General features: G+C 46.8%; 1 protein-coding gene across 7 annotated transcripts in view; it reads right to left on the reverse strand.

The window, feature by feature from the left end:
• Positions 1 to 15,836, reverse strand: part of FHOD3 (formin homology 2 domain containing 3) — a 402,086-nt gene that overhangs the window by 36,033 nt on the left and 350,217 nt on the right. For all 7 annotated transcript variants that reach the window (XM_080686376.1, XM_080686375.1, XM_080686374.1 and 4 more), the window contains 2 exons: positions 10,680 to 11,560; positions 434 to 592 (listed from right to left, as the gene is read on the reverse strand). In XM_080686376.1, coding sequence (XP_080542502.1) covers positions 434 to 592; positions 10,680 to 11,560 — 1,040 coding nt within the window. The remainder of the gene's footprint in view (positions 1 to 433; positions 593 to 10,679; positions 11,561 to 15,836) is intronic.

Below are 15,836 nucleotides of genomic sequence, written 5' to 3' on the forward strand. Positions count from 1 at the left end.
AATGAAACATATCTCTACACACCCTAACAAGTGCCAAGAGAGAAACAAAGTCATTTACGTGGCTATGAGCACACCCTACTTTTGAAACTGCTCCTTAATCATATTTGGTTAGAAATGATGTGAAAGAAGATCCTGACAGCCTCCTAAGGAGGTTGTCACATTCTCCCTCCAGGATGAGATAGGTGGAGTATGGTCAGAAGGAAGTCAGTAAATGAACCATGAACTTCATAGGTAATGAGGGACTTACCCATCCCCAAGAAGTTAAAAAAAAAACACATGAGAATTATGAACACTATTCAGAGTCTGGCTGAGACAAAAAAAAAAAAAAAATGGCAAGCCACCCTACAGAGAAAGTCATACTGGAAACAGTAATGCTTTGCATACATGTGACACATTGCAGAACACAAATGTTGCTTGGCAGAGCGGCTCTCACCTCAATTCCCTCTTTATTTAAGGCATATTCATCAAAATTCAAGATGGCGATCTTGATCGTTCTTGGAGGGGGCAGCACCGTCAGCCCGATGTTAATGGCGTTGCTCCTCTTCGAGTCCAGGACGATGATCTCCTGCCTTTTTCCGTCTGCGGCAGTTTTCTGGGTAATAGAACAAGGATAATCCAAGATTAATGCCTCATCTTTCGTCCTTCCTGTGTTTCATTATTAAAAGCAAACTCACTACTTATTCAGAGATGAAAACCAGTGGCCCCACTTAGGCGCAAAGGGCTGGCTACTGCTCAGCACAGAAGAAAGCAATCAGGGCTCAGCTCTGGGCAGCTGCCAGGCGCGGGCCAGCAGTGGAACTTCGCAAGTCAGACACATTACAAAACAAAATTGATTTTCCTTCAATTGGGAACAATGTGATATTTTGCAAGAAAGAAAACACACACACACACACACACACACACACACACACACACACACAACTCCGTTTTTTTCCATAGAAGCAGTGGAAACAAAACTAAAACCTCCCAAAGCTCCCTTTCTGTGGTCTGCAAGGAATCAGAATGTGCTCTGGTTGGCCCTAGGGCATATGGTGTGTGCCTGGGGATGGAGACGGTGGTACACGTGCTGAGACAGAAGTGATAGGGAGAACCCATCATTGCTGGCCGGTCAGCCCCTCTGGATCCCTGACCACATGTCTCAGGGGCTCCTCTCACCATTCAAATGTCCCATGCCCCTTATTCCAGAGCACCTGCCACACTTACACATGTGGGCAGCTGCCACTAGTGGGTGAGGAGGGACCTTCTTAGGAAAGAGACCAAAGGACAGGTGCTGGTGAAGAGGAATGGGGGAAAAACAGACCTGAAAGCCAAGGAGGGGAACAGGGGACAGAGGTGTCCAAGTGTCCTCATAGAGCCCTCATGTGTGGCTTCCCTGCTGGGCTGAGTGCCTTGGGGGCAGGCCCTGGGTGTGTGGTGCCTAGAGATGAGGTGACAAGGCCTCCAGCTTCCCCTGAGCTCCTGGGAAGTTAAGGGCAGTGGCCATGGGGACAAGTGGACAAGGTCTGGTCGGCAAGCCCCCTGACCGTGCAAACAGAGCTAGGAGAATGACTATTCTTATTCAGGTAACAAGCCTAGATGACAATGATGAATTAGGCCGAGCGGAGTTCTTGAAGGAAAAGATGGGGTGTTCACAATGTGAGGGGGCTCAGCAGTGGGGTAATTAAGCCATCTAGTGTTGAGGGGCAGGGTCTGTAGGAGCTGACACCTCAGCTGGGTCCTAAAGAATGTGTAGGATCTAGTTCAGAGCTGGGGAGAGAAGATAAAGAGATAAGAAATGGCTTTGTCTAGATTGCTGGGGACTGCCAGAGAAGAAGCTAGAGGTTTGGGGGCCACATCTGGGGGCCCTCAGGAGCCAGCCGCTCCGACTCCATTGCAGGCGGGCCCCAACCCAATGGCTGGCTGTTGCTCACCCTGGGTGTGGCTGAGCTGGGAGCAGTGGAACTGTCGGTAGAAGCTGGCCTGCTGCAACATGAGAGGCTGGAAGCTGGCTAGGCGAAAAGGACTGCGGCCTCTTACGTCCTACTGAGCCCTTCCAAACTCAATTACTAAAATTCTATTTTAGATCCTTAAATATGCATTTGGGAATAAATTAAAATTTCCTCCTGAAGAAAATAATTGAAAGCATCCCAGCTGCTCTGTGGCCTGGTGGCCAGGAGGAACAGTGCCTGTGGGTGTGGCATCAGCTCTGACCGCCGGCTTCCGGGATGTATGGCACATGGACGCACCCTCCTTTTGCAGGGCAAGCTTGTCTTCTATTCATTTAATCCAATGAGCCTCTTGGGAACCCTTGAAATTTAGCTTTTAAAATCTAATCACAAATAGTATTTTGTGGGTGAAATGCTAAGAAGGAATGAGAAAGGGGTTGGCAAATGCTGACTACAGGCAATGAAGAGGGATGAGAGGGATGTTAAGATTTGAAATTCCCACTCACCCAGCACCCACTCCTTCTTCCTGCTCACAGCAGGACCTTGTCTTCTGTTGGGCTGGCAATATGTCAGTGACATCAGTCCCATCCCTGAACCCTTGCAGTCAAAGCTGGGCCTGTGACCTAGGTCTGGCTTTTGTATTTCTGGTTAAAAAGGGATAGACCCAGAGGGCCATGCCTGTTGCCCTTCCCCTTTTTTCCTGCCAAGAGTGTGGACATGAGGCTACGTAAGGATGGCAGCACGGAAGAATCCTGGGTCTGGCATTGGAGGGGCACTTTCCCCGAACCAGGCTCCAGTGCAGGAGGCACTGATTGGAGGGCAGGGATTCCCTGGGAATCATGAGCCCTTAGCCCCTCACCTACAGTCCCCTCATTCCAGGAACCTGGAGAGATGCCTGTACAGGCCCAGCTCAACTAGAGCCTTTGTGCAAATGAGAAAAAGACTACCCCCCGCCTACTGGGGAGACACATTCCCATGGCAAACAGCTTGAGAAGAAAGCACCACTCAGATTTCAGCCCTGCCCTTCAGCCAGTGTCTACGTGCCAAACAATGTGCACAGGCCTATATGGTGGCCCTGAGCCTGACGTATCCTTGTCCCCATCTCAATAGAATTCAATGGACACCAGTGGGCACACCCACACACTCCCCTGTATGTTGGGGAGATGCCTCCAGGCATCCTGAGACACTGGGGAAAGCTGTCCCCACAGATGACTCTCCATGTTTTCAGAGCTACTTCTACCCACTTCATGAAGGAATAAGAATTAAAGTAATATCTGAAATTGAATTATTCAGTCTCTGGAGTTTATCCAAGAAATGTTTTAAATGCTGTGCTTTATAATGAAAACAGATTCCACTGGATGCTATTTGAGCACACCAGTGCCTTGGGGTTTGTCTTGCCTGCAATAAGGTGGTGGCTCATGTAGGGCTGTCCTTTCTCCCACAGTAACCTAGAGAAGCACCTGCAGGAACGAGCCAAAGTTCCCTGTGCCCAAAAGCCCATGCCCATGTCTAAGGATTAGTAGTCATCAATTCGGATCCATTTCAATCACCTTTTTGGGTTCAAAGTCCTCGATCAGCAAGTATGACCTTCACTATAATCTTCACGTGGTCCTGTGACACAGCCATGTCATCCATCCTCTTCCACAAAGCCTCTGGTGCCCCCCTGTCCTTCGTTCCCACCACCTCCACCCTGAGCCCAGCCCCTGGTGCCAGCCTCCACCCCTGGCCTTCTGCTCCTAGTCTCTCCTCTTCCTTAGCCCACCCATCACTCACGTACTCACAGCCTTTCTCAGTCACCCATTTACTTATTGCACTTCTTTGATCAGAAAGTCAGTGACTGTCCATTGTTTGAAATTAAAAAAATTAGGAAATTGGTCAATGATGGGAAGAGGATATAAAACAGAAGCCAAAGAAGAAAGAGTGGTCCTTGTAAAGGAGAATAGGAAATGTTAAATGCCCTTCTGAAGGCATCTAGAACAAAGGGGTAAGATGTGATGGGACAAAGTTGGCACAGGACTTGGGAAGATGACAGGGGGCATAACTTCTAGGCAGGAAATCAGAAAGTTGTCCTGCATTTGATAGGAGACTAAACACCCCCCGAAAAGCAACTCCCAAACAAGAAAGCAACAGACCAAAACCTGGTGACATATCGACACAGGGCCTACATGAAGGAAATGACAACATCGTCTTGAAAGTAATAAAAGAAGTTGTGAATAAAGGAGAAACAGCATATTTCTGGATAGGAAGTCTCAATGTTAAAAGGAAGCTCATTTTCTCTCATCTAATATATACATTTAAAGTAATTCTAATAAAAATCCAATAAGATTTTTATTAGAATTAAAAAACATTCTAAAGTCACTATGAAAGGCTATATGTATAAAAAAAGCCAGTAGAGTTATATATAATATTTACCCGATCAGCTATAAAAACATTATAAAACCAATGTAACTAAAATGTGTAGCACTAGAATAGCTAGAATGATAGAACAGAAAAAAGTTATAGTACAGAAAAAGCTCTCAGACAACAGTCCAGGGCATTCCAACACATACCAAGATTAGTGAGTGACATTCATTTGAATGCCCGATCTCTAACATGGAACCAAAGAAAGTAACCTGAAGTCAGAAAAACCACTATGACAGGTTAGCATTCTGACAGACTGGATTGACTGACATCTTCCTTTGTAAGAAGAGAGAAGGCAAGAGCACAGTCTCGGGTAAGTATGGTAGGAGTACGTCACGCCCCACAGACCCCCATGGCTGACTGGAGACTCAAGTCATGATCAGTGATGGTGCACGACAGCAAACCCTGAGCAAAGGTGGGAGGAGAGGCCGAGTCCTCCAACAGCCTCTTTCTGATTGGCCAGGTGTCTTCCCATATTTATTGATTCAGAGCCTCTCTTTGATATAGATCCCATGTCCTTAAACAGGTATTGCCCAAGTGCCAGTGAGGTGTCTACTCCTTGAGTGGGGGCATTTCCATGAGAAGAATCTAATAAAGAAATGCATACCAGGGGAGGGCCAGGAGGCCCATGACACCATATGCTCAATTCTGTTCTGAGGCTGACAGGCTGGCCTCTGGGACTAAAGGGAAGGGGAGCTCTGGAGACAGGCCAGGGGATTCTTCTTTGCCAGGAGCAGTGGCTCCTCTGTGACTGACAGCAGAATGGCAGACATGAAGTCCCCACCTAGGAGAAACCCAACATCATTTACCTGAGGAGGAAACAGGTTTGATCAATCTGTAGACACTCTCTGAAGGAAAACCAGGAATATAGTTTATTCAGAGCAGCACTTTACAACTTGGGGTGCACCAGAGAATCCCTAGGGGTACCTTTAAGCCACAGTGGTACTTGGGTCCCCTCAGAGATCCGATATCCCCTGTCTAGGGCAGGGTGTGGGGGAGTCACAGACGTTTAAAAGATCTCTCCCACAACAGGACTCTCTGATTTAGACTTTCAGAAGTCTAAAGGCTTTGAGACAGGCTTGTTGAGTGAGTAGAAAGTTGATCATCCAATAAAAGGAAATAATTTAAAGATGAAACAAAAGGCAGGAATAAGAGAACCTTTCTTAGGATAGAAAGACAGTAATGGGGTCCTCACTTAGCTGCCTCCATTCCAAATGCAGCAAGGACAGGTCCTGCCAGTTTTATGAATGGTGTGGGAATCAAGACCTCAGGGCTATAGACTATGCAGGAAGTTGCTATTGATGTTAAAAAGAGACTGATGTGCCCTAACTGGTTTGGCTCAGTGGATAGAGCCTCGGCCTACAGACTGAAGGGTCCCAGGTTCGATTCCAGTCAAAGGCATGTACCTTGGTTGCGAGCACATCCCCAGTAGGAGGTGTGCAGGAGGCAGCTGATTGATATTTCTCTCTCTCTCCCTTCCTCTCTGTAAAAAAATCAATAAAATATATATTTTTAAAAATGAGACTGATGTGCCCAACTGCCAAGCTCCTCCCAGCCCTGGAGCTGAGCTCTCAGTTCCTTCCACACTCAGGGGTAATGCAGCTTAGGACTGTGGGGCTGGTGCAGCCGACTCCTGAAGACTCGGCCACGCACTCTGCCACAGCCAATGCCCCACAACCACATCATGGTGTTGGTTCTAGGAAATGAAACAAAAAACTCTGCTCCACCAGTCCTGGGGCTTCTGTCTGCGGTACACCATGACAAGGAGGGCCAAGGCCCAGAGAAGGGCCCCTGTGCAGGCAGCAGCACCCTCACGAGGGGACAGAATGAAATGAGAAAAGTAAGGAGGGACCAAAGCTTGTGGAGGCATGCGCTTTGGGCAGGTGAACAGGGCTTATTTTCCATATTTTCCTGAAATGCTGCCACAAAGAAACACCCCTTTAAATTTTTAAAGAGTAATTTGACAAAAAATAAAATAAAATAAATGTAGCCTTTAAAAAGTAGATATTTAGCCCTAGTGGGTTTGGCTCAGTAGATAGATCATCGGCCTATGGACTGAAGGGTCCCAGGTTCAATTCTGGTCAAGGGCACATGCCCAGGGTTGCAGGCTCGATTCCCAGTTGCAGGTGTGCAGGAAGCAGTCGATCAATGATTCTCTCTCATCATTGATGTTTCTCTCTCTCTCTCCCCCTTCCTTCCTCTCTGAAATCAATAAATATATATTTTTTAAAAAGTAAATATTCAGCCCTGGCTGGTGTGGCTCAGCTGGTTGGGCATCATCCCACGCACCGAAAGGCACATACCCAGGTTGCGGGTTTGATCCTGGTCGGGGTGCTTACAGAAGGTAATGGATCTTTCTCATATCGATGTTTCTCTCTCCCTCTCTCTCTAAAATCAATTAAAATATATTAAAAAATTAAAAGTAGATATTCAGCACATAGAACTTGTCACCCCAGAGAGTGTTGTGACTGAAAATAGAAACTGGCTAGGGACATGATTTACTGAGAGGACTCGGAGAGTTTCGGAGAATGCCACTGAGTTTGACAGCACTTCCATGAAAAGGCGACTGACTTCTCAACACGCTTCTCAACATCCTGCCACAGCCCCTCGGGCAGGCTCAGAAAGACACTGGCTCAGAAATGGCAAATCACTCCTCGCTCCCTGCCAACTGCCAAGGGAGTGACTCTACTGGACATTTTCAAAGCTGTTCCTTGAGAAAATGGCCATGACCAGGGTGCCAGGATACACATGTCAGCAGATGTGACAACTATGGAATTTTCCTAAGTTCTGTAACAAGGGAGCAGGCAATACACATGGGAAAGCATTAAGGCAAACACCAAAACAACAACAACAAAACCCCACTGAGTCTACATAATGGCTGAAACTCCCTTAGTTAGGAATGATGCTTCTGAGGAACTTGCCAAAATAGGCTTTTCTTATTCTTACATTTAGGAGAAAAAGTATTAATTTCCCATTCTTTCCCTTTGGGTCTTCCATGGCAGAGGCCAACTGCCAAACAGGTACATTTCCAATGTTCATGTAGTTTATCTAGTACCCCAACCTGGACATTGTCACCGCTGAACGTTTGTGGGGTTTTTTTGTTGTTGTTTTTTGTTTTTTGTTTTTTTAAGTCACAGCTAATAGATTCTGATACATTTAGAAACTCCAGGGCAAATAAGGCTGAACAATCTCTCCATATCCATTCTAGAGCCCCCTCTCCATGGTAAACAAATGAACCCAAGGTAAGACAGCACTGAGCTCCCAAGGGAAAGCCAAGTGCCCTTCTTCATTCTGGTCATCTCTTCCCCCCACACCTGTCTTGGTCTGTCTGTAACTTAGAAGATAAAGGATGCCCTTTGCAGCCCTTTATTAGACATACAAGTTAGAAGGCCCCTTCCTGGGGCTCCTCAGGATGACATCAAGGTCACAGAGGGTCTGTCCCCTTTACATCTTTCTCTGGGGTCCCTTTTGCCCTATGTGATTCTCCACATCTTAGACCAACAGTAGAAACACAACATGATGAAATTTAGCACAGGATTTCTGTCTTTCTCCACAAAACATACTTAAAGTCATCTTACTAAAACCCTATATACACATTTCATGGAGAGGGAGAGAGAGAGAGAGAGAGAGAGAGAGAGAGAGAGAGAGAGAGAGAGAGAGAGAGAGAAATGTAGATCCAGTTCCAGAAACTATTTGGAAAGGAAACCAAAAAGCACATCTTTCTCTTCTTATCATTTCCGTGAAGTGCTGACCCAGCCTGGCTCTTGCACACGAATCTTTGATGGGGGTGGAGAGGACTAGGATGGTCAGAGCTGTGCCCTGTTCTGATGCTGGTCTCGTGTAAGGTCTCTAACGGAAACGGAAACAGACTCCCTTTGCTATATGCTGTCTTGCAAAATTGACTTCATTTTATTTTTGTTGCACTCCATTGTGTTTAATGAAAAACTTCTTGTGAGTCAGGATTCGGAAGTGGCTGCTTACAGCTGTGTTTCATAAAAATCCCAGTCATGCATTAGAAACAGAAGTAAAACTGGCTATAGCTGCAGTGGTAACATACACACGATGGACTCAACTCAGCAATGTACTGCGTTTTAACCCTAATTTTCATGCTCACCTCTTGTAGCATTTGTAAATTATCCCCTGCTCACATTCCCTATCCCCCCAAAAAACAAAGGTATGGGCTCCTGGGTCCTGTTGTAGAAAATTCTGAGTCCTTCTGGTAAATTTTTCAATATATTACTTTCCTCTTATGCTTTCACTTTATACAAACTAGGCAAACTTGTGCCCTTTGGCTAGGCAATAACTTATTTTAAAAGGTCATCACCTATGTCAAGCAAGAAGGAACCTTTGGGCTCCTGGAAGGGCACCAACCAGACGTGTCGCCTACCAAAATGGGACCAAGAAAAGGGGAGGGAGGGGAACTGTCTATTTGGGGTCTTCTCCAGGAAGCTTCTAATCTTACCATGTCCTTTGTAAAAATAAAGTCAGAAGTGCCTTCACTGCCAAACTGTTCTTCCCTTTATTCCTCCTGCCTGGAGTTGATGGCCAGCCTCTCCCCAGCCACCTCTGAGGTGATGAGCTAGCCGGGGGTGGGAGCGGGGGGGCAGCTAGAGGGTGAAGCCAGCCAGATGAGCCTGGCGGGGGGGGGGGGGGGGGGGGGAAGGGGAAGGGGGGAAGGAGGAGGAGGAGGGGGAAGAGGAGGGAGACGGGCCAACTAGATCAGCAGAGTGGGGACTGGAATGAGTGAGGTCAACTGCTGGATAACTCCTGGCAACCAGAGACCGCTGTTTTAACCCAGCCAGGCCCGTCTTCCCCGAATGCCAGGCCCAACTTTAAGAACTGAAGGGACCCGGCCGTGGTGGCTCAGGGGTTGAGTGTCGACCTATGAACCAGGAGGTCATGGTTCGGTTCCTGGTCCCCGGTCCCCGGTCCCGGGTCCCGGGTCAGGGCACATGCCTGATCCCCAGAGTGGGGAGTGGAGGAGGCAGCCAATCAATGATTCTCTTTCATGATTAATGTTTCTCTCTCTCTCCCTCTCCCTTCCCCTCTGAAATCAATAAAAATATATTTCAAAAAACTACAGGGCTGAGCTGAGCACCACATGTTACCAGTTCTGGAAAGTCGCACACAACACGAGTTTTAACAGAAAGTTGACTGGTTATAGCCCCCCTACCTGGTCAATCAGCAATGCACGGACAGGCACCAACTCTGTCAGTGGACTCCCTTGTCTGAGGGAGCTCTTGCCCAAGGATGCTGCACATACTTTTTGGTTCAGAATAGGCACCTGACTGGCAGGCCAGAGAGCCCGACTCAGGCAGCCTTATCCTCACCCAAACAATGGTAAACGGAGAAACACATGGAGCTAGAATTAACTCCTGAGAATAAGTTCTTAAGTGGTCACTCTAAATTATACTTTACAAAGTGTTTTCTTACACCCCTAGTTTCCGAGAAGTGAGGATTGTCTTAAACCTGTTTTAAAACTGTAACACGCCCCAAATCACAAGGGTTTTAAAAACAACAACCACCAGTTCTTTAAGATCGGTAAAGAGGACCCAAGTCATTAAAACCTGTGATGCAGGACGCTGCCGCTTCCTTTCTCGTTAACCGTGACTTTATCCTTAACGCCCAGTAACTTCATGAACAGTGCTTCCCATTTATAAAGGGGATATGACATCTCTATTAAAAACACCACAGCAGCAAAGCCTGCAGAATTCTCAGACACTTATGAAGAATCAGAAATCTAGATGGATGCCTAATATTTATAGGATTCCAACGCTATGGCTATTTGGAACTATCTAGTTACTGTGTGCTGATGCAGCCAGGAATTATTCAAAGAAATGGCATTTGAGTTACTGTCTTTGCAAAAGCATTGTGTGGTTACAGATGAGGTTAAAACTACTACTTTCAGCTCTAATCTCTGAAGGTAAGAGTAATTAATCACGTGGATAAAATCCATGTGTTGGATAAATTAGCAAGTCTGCTTTCCTCTAGTTGGGAGGAGGGGAGCCGGTATCAACATCTGCTGTCAGGTGATGCTAATATTCCCAGGTTAAACTTTTGGATTTTTCTTCCAGGTTATTTGGGTCTTTGAAAGCTACTTTACTTAATGGTGTTAGAGGACTGCTATCTACGTCAGCTACTGGGGCCCCATACTCATTTAGCTTACACCTAAGATGCGGCACAAAGAATAAAATGTTTAAAGGTCAGATTTTTATACTAACTGTCCCCCCTCTTTTTTTTTTATCCAAACAGCAAAAGCAGCACAAAGGGAATTTTACAGACAACAAATTTCAGCCCCACTCCACAGCAGAAAAAACTCTGCAAGTCAGGAAGCAGGCCAGATGCTGGCGGTACCTTTGAGACGGACAATTCCTTAGACTTAGACTCGAACAGGTGCTCCAGCCTGGAAGTGTCCACCTTGATAGGTTCCAGTTTTGACCACAGGAATTCTCTGCAGCGCCGGTTGTTCTTACAGGGCCACTCAAAAGGCCGCACTTCATTCCAGAACAGACGGATGGTCTTCTTTTTCTTCGTGAATGCCGGCTGACCCCTGGGTACCTGGGGCCACCCTAAGCCCTGAGGAGCATTGAATACTGGAGGAGGAGCCAATAAATTACCGGGGATGGGAGGGGGAGGCACGCTGTCCAGCAAAGGTGGAGGGGGCGGGGGTGGCAAACCCAGAAAGGTAGGTGGCGGCGGGGGAGGCGGCCCAGGGGCCTCCCCATGACCCAGGTCCACGTCTAGGACGTCGATGTCATCCTCCTCTCCCAGGTCGGTGAAATCCATGTCTTGGATTCTGAGCTCCCTTGGGTTGGCCATGAGCTGGTCCCAGATGTGGTCGGATTCCGTCTTGGGCTGGGGGGATGCTTTCTCCGGGACCGTGTCATCCGGCTGGGTGTCAGAGGAGACGGGCCCTCTCCCTAGGTCCCCGCTGTTGAATTTCTCCGCAAAGGCTTTCACACTGCCCCGGTTGTCCAGGCAGCCCACATCCACCCTCCTGACACTCTCGTCCTGCGCCAGGGAGCTGGCCTGCAGTGTGGATATCCTGCTGGCCAGGCTGGGCACCGCCTCTGCCCCCTGCTCAGTGCCCGCGGGCTCGCCCTCCCCCTTCTCCTCGGCATCCGTGGGCTTTCTGTTATGGGCATACAGCATGTCCAGCATGAAGCGTTTGTTGGTGAGGATGTCGCCACACTGTTCATTTACACTGGCATCCTGAACCCCCGCGGACCACAAACCTGAAAGCAGACAGGAGAGAGAAAAATGAGAAAGGCACAGGGCCACACCCTGAGAAAACCAGTTAGGGAGTCTGTGGGCTTTCTGTACACAGCCACTCAGAGGAGACAGGGAAACAAGACCCCCGAAGAGGAAGGCGGTCTTGGCTGACAAAACACCCTCGACCAGGTGCAGATGCTGCATCTAACGCCCAGTGACCTGTTCCAGGACCCGCGGTGCCTGTAGGTGTGACACTGCCCAGGCTCCTGGGAGACTTTTCCTGACCTTTACTAGTCACCATGACAGCTGGTCAGGATCCAGCCACAGATGACCAAGGGGCTTCTGTCCTAAAAACACAGGGAAGCAAGGAAGATGCACCCTCCCCCACAGAGGTGTCAGAGAGGCTGTGGGGTTATTTCCATCTTTTTCCCTCCTCCACATCGCACCAGGGCAGCTCAAATCGCCCAGAGAGACGCACACACCATACCACTGGTTGCACTTTAAAATCAGGAGACCCTTAAAACTGCCTGGCTGTCTAAGAACTCTCCTAGGTGACCCTTCACACCCTCCTCTCTCCTCTACCCCCCTCACCTATCTCATCCTCGCACAGTGTGGCCCTGCTCCCTACTTTAACAACTTCACAAAGCCAGAAAAGATCCTCCAGGGCTTTCATTCCGCCTCCACCTGAACATGGTCTAACTTCACCCATCTTAAAAAAAAACACAAACCAAAAGTCCACCATTAACTCCACTTATCCCTCCTGCTATAATCCAACTTTTCTCCTTTCCTTTAAAGATGCTAATGAGGTGTTTTTGTGTTTGTTGTTGTTTTTGTTTTTCTCACTCTTTCCAGTTTCTCTATTTTCTCTTGAACGAGTCTCAGGAAGTTTTTGCTCCCTCCACCTTTCAAACCTGTTCCTTTCCAGGCAACAGCCGACTTGCCTGCTGCACTAGCCCCAGCTGATCCCCTCCTCCCTTATTTAAATCCTTTACTTGCTTCACTTGGCTTCTGGGACATTGCACTCAGCTGGTTTGCTTCCTTTTTTCTGGCTGCCCCTTCTCAGTATCCTGTGCTGATTCCTCCTTTATCTTTAACCTTGAAATGTCCTTGGACTGCTTCTCTCCATCTATACTCACTCTCTTAGTCACCATCTTATCCAATCTCAGGGCTTTAAATACCACCTTCTTCTGCCCTTGCCCCCATCCCCCTCATGGAACCTGCTTCTCCTGCAATTGTTTCCTGTCTCAGATATGGAAACTTCATCTTTCTGCCAATTCCCCAAATCTCGGAGAAATCCTTGACGCCTCCTCTTCTTTTATCCCACACAGCAGGACATCCTGTTAGTTAAATGGTCATGTTATATCCAGAATCCAATCTTTTGTTTTTGTTTTTATCATCTCCCCTGTCACAACCCTGGGCTGAGCCAGCATGGTTTCTTGCCTACAGCACTGCAAGGTCTCATGGTCCCAGATTCAACTCTTGACCCTCCACAGTCAGTTCTGAATACAACAGCCATGTGATGTGTTAAAGTATCTGATCATACCTTTTCACTCAAAGTCTTCTAATGATGTCAAATTTCCCTGAGACAAAAAAACCAATGACCTTGCAATGTTTGCAAGCCTCATGTGATCTCACCTGAATTGTCTTTCATCTACCGCCACGACCCCAGGCAGATAGACATGAACATCTTCAGCTACAGCAGCTCCTTGGCATTCCTAGAACTCCCCGGGCATGATCCAGCCTCAGGGCCCTTGACCCTCCTAAACAAACTGCACCCAGTTAATTGCACAGTTTGCTTCTCAAAACCCTTTATGCCTTTGCTCAAATAGTAACTTCTCAGCAAAGTCTTCCCCAAACACCTTATTTAAAATTGTGCAATGCTCTCTCTTGCCAATACTGTTTATCATCCTTTTCTGTTTTATTTTTCACCAGAGCACTTATTACTATGTAACCTTCCACATAATTTTCTGATTTATTTTATTGCTGTCTTTGCCCCATCACTGGAACAATTATAATTAGTGGTTAAACTGTCTTCTTCATTGGAATGTAAACTCTACAAATGTTTTGTTCACAGTTGTATCCCCAGCATCTAGCATGAATGAATGAATGAACAAATGAATGAATGTTCAGGATGTTATTCCTCTGAGCTGGCTTCCTAAGGGCTAGCAGGACTTCGGGGTGGGCATCTCAGAATGTGGGTTCCACCTGATAGCAGGGCCTCCATAGATACTTGGATTGGGAGGTGATAGGAGACCCGGGAGGTGGTAGGAGACCAAGGCCATCGATGTGAGCATGGGGAGCTTTCATTTTACTGAAGGAGATGAGCTCTATCAAACATGCTGGGAGGACACTGGTCTCGCCCACAGCTCCATCTTGGACTGAGAGGAGCCATTCAGAGGGGAAGCACAAGCCCCATGTGCTGTTTCTTTCAGTGCAGCTTTGTCCTCCATGCTCCACTCGGAGTGGCCTAACTTCCCAAGGGACCAACACCAGAGCAAGGAGCTTTGGAGCCCTCCTGTAGGCTCCACAAACAAAAACATGCTTCACACCACCAAAGAGACAGGAGACGGCATTTGAGCGCATGACGGAAAAATCTGGTTATTTGGAGTCCCTACAACTGGTCATACAGCCCATAAACAGGGAGACTGCTTTGACGCCAGGAGGCTGGAGCAGATACAGTGGCTGAGTCTCTCTCTCTCTCTCTCTCCCAGCTTGCCTCACTCTTACTCCATTTATTGGGAAATGTTGATAATTTCTTATTTTGGCCATAGGGAGAAGAGCATAATCAGGTAACATTTTAAATGCCGGTCTTCTCACTTGCCCTCTTCATTCACTTAGGTCTTCTTACACCGTTATGTGGGGTGGTTCTTTGTCCCTAGTTTTTTCCTCTGCTCTGAAGTCTACTTTATCTGATATGAATATAGCTACTCACGCTTTTCTTATTAATGTTGGCATGCTATGTCTTTGCCCAACCTTTAACCCAAACTTTCTATCTGCCTATGTCATTATATTTGAAACTAGAAGCCCGGCGCATGAAACTCATGCACAGGTAGGGTCCCTAGGCCTGGCCTGCGATCAGGGCTGGTCTTCCCCGGCTGCTGGCAGCTGGTCCCGCCCTCCGCTCCCTGCTGCCACTGGTTGCCCTCTGTGTGTGGGGCCACCAGCAGGGCGATTGGGCCATGGCACCACCTGCATCCACCACCACCCACCCCTGGTTCCCAGTTCCTCATTGAGCAATCGGGGCCTGCAGGCTGGGGGCAGCTCCTGCTTTGAGCATCTGCCCCCTGGGGGTCAGTGCACGTCATAGCTGACCGGTCATTCTGCCATCCGGTCAATTTGCATATTATGCTTTTATATATATATAGATAAGTTTTGTACGGACAGCATAGAGTTGGTTTGCATTTTATCCATTCTGTAAATCTCAGTCTTTTAATTTTAAAGTAATTATTGATATGTTAGTGCTTAAGTCTCCCATTTTACTTGTTTTTTTTTGTTTGTTTGTTTTCTTTGTTTCAGTCCTATTTCTTCTTTCTTGGTCTTGTTAGCTTACTTGAACATTTTTTTAGAATTTCAACTTGATTTATAGTGTTTTGGAGTATGTTGCTTTGTGTAATTTTCCTAGTGGTTGCTCTGGGTATTACAGTACATACACTAACTCATTAGTCTCCTGGTATTGATGTTTTTCTACTTTGTAATGTAGACACTTTACTTCTATTTAGATGCCTTTACCCTCCCCACTTTTAAAATATAATTGTTATAAGTATTTCCTCTACATATATTGAGCACAATATCAAATATGTTGTAATTTTTGCTTCCAACATCAATTATGATTTAAGAAGCTCATGAGGAAAAAGACAGCCTTTTAAATTTCCCCCTATTTTTACCCATTCTGTTGTTCCTTTCTGAAATTTCAAGTCATCTTCTGTCTTCGTTTTTTTTCTGTTAGAGGACTTCCTTCATCTATTCTTTAAGATGAGGTCTGCTAGTGACAAATTCTCTTAGTTTTTCTTTAACTGTATTTATTTTCCTTTCATTCTTAAAGGTTATTTTTGCTGGATATAGAATTCATGGTTGACACATCTGGTTTTTGGAAGCTACTGGGTGAGGTGAGGATGGGGGGATAGGACAGATTTTCCATTAGTGCATGTCTAGAAAAGGAAATGTATTAATAATAAAAAATATTTTCTGTTAGGCAATACTTTTCCCAATCTTTTGGCTAGGAGAATAAACTTTACTTGATGCTTCATTGCCATGTCATTCAAGTCTGAAGGTCCCTAGGTAGTCTGATTTCTTTGCACC

Source organism: Plecotus auritus (assembly GCF_963455305.1).
Source record: "Plecotus auritus genome assembly, chromosome: 8".
NCBI lineage: Eukaryota > Metazoa > Chordata > Mammalia > Chiroptera > Vespertilionidae > Plecotus > Plecotus auritus.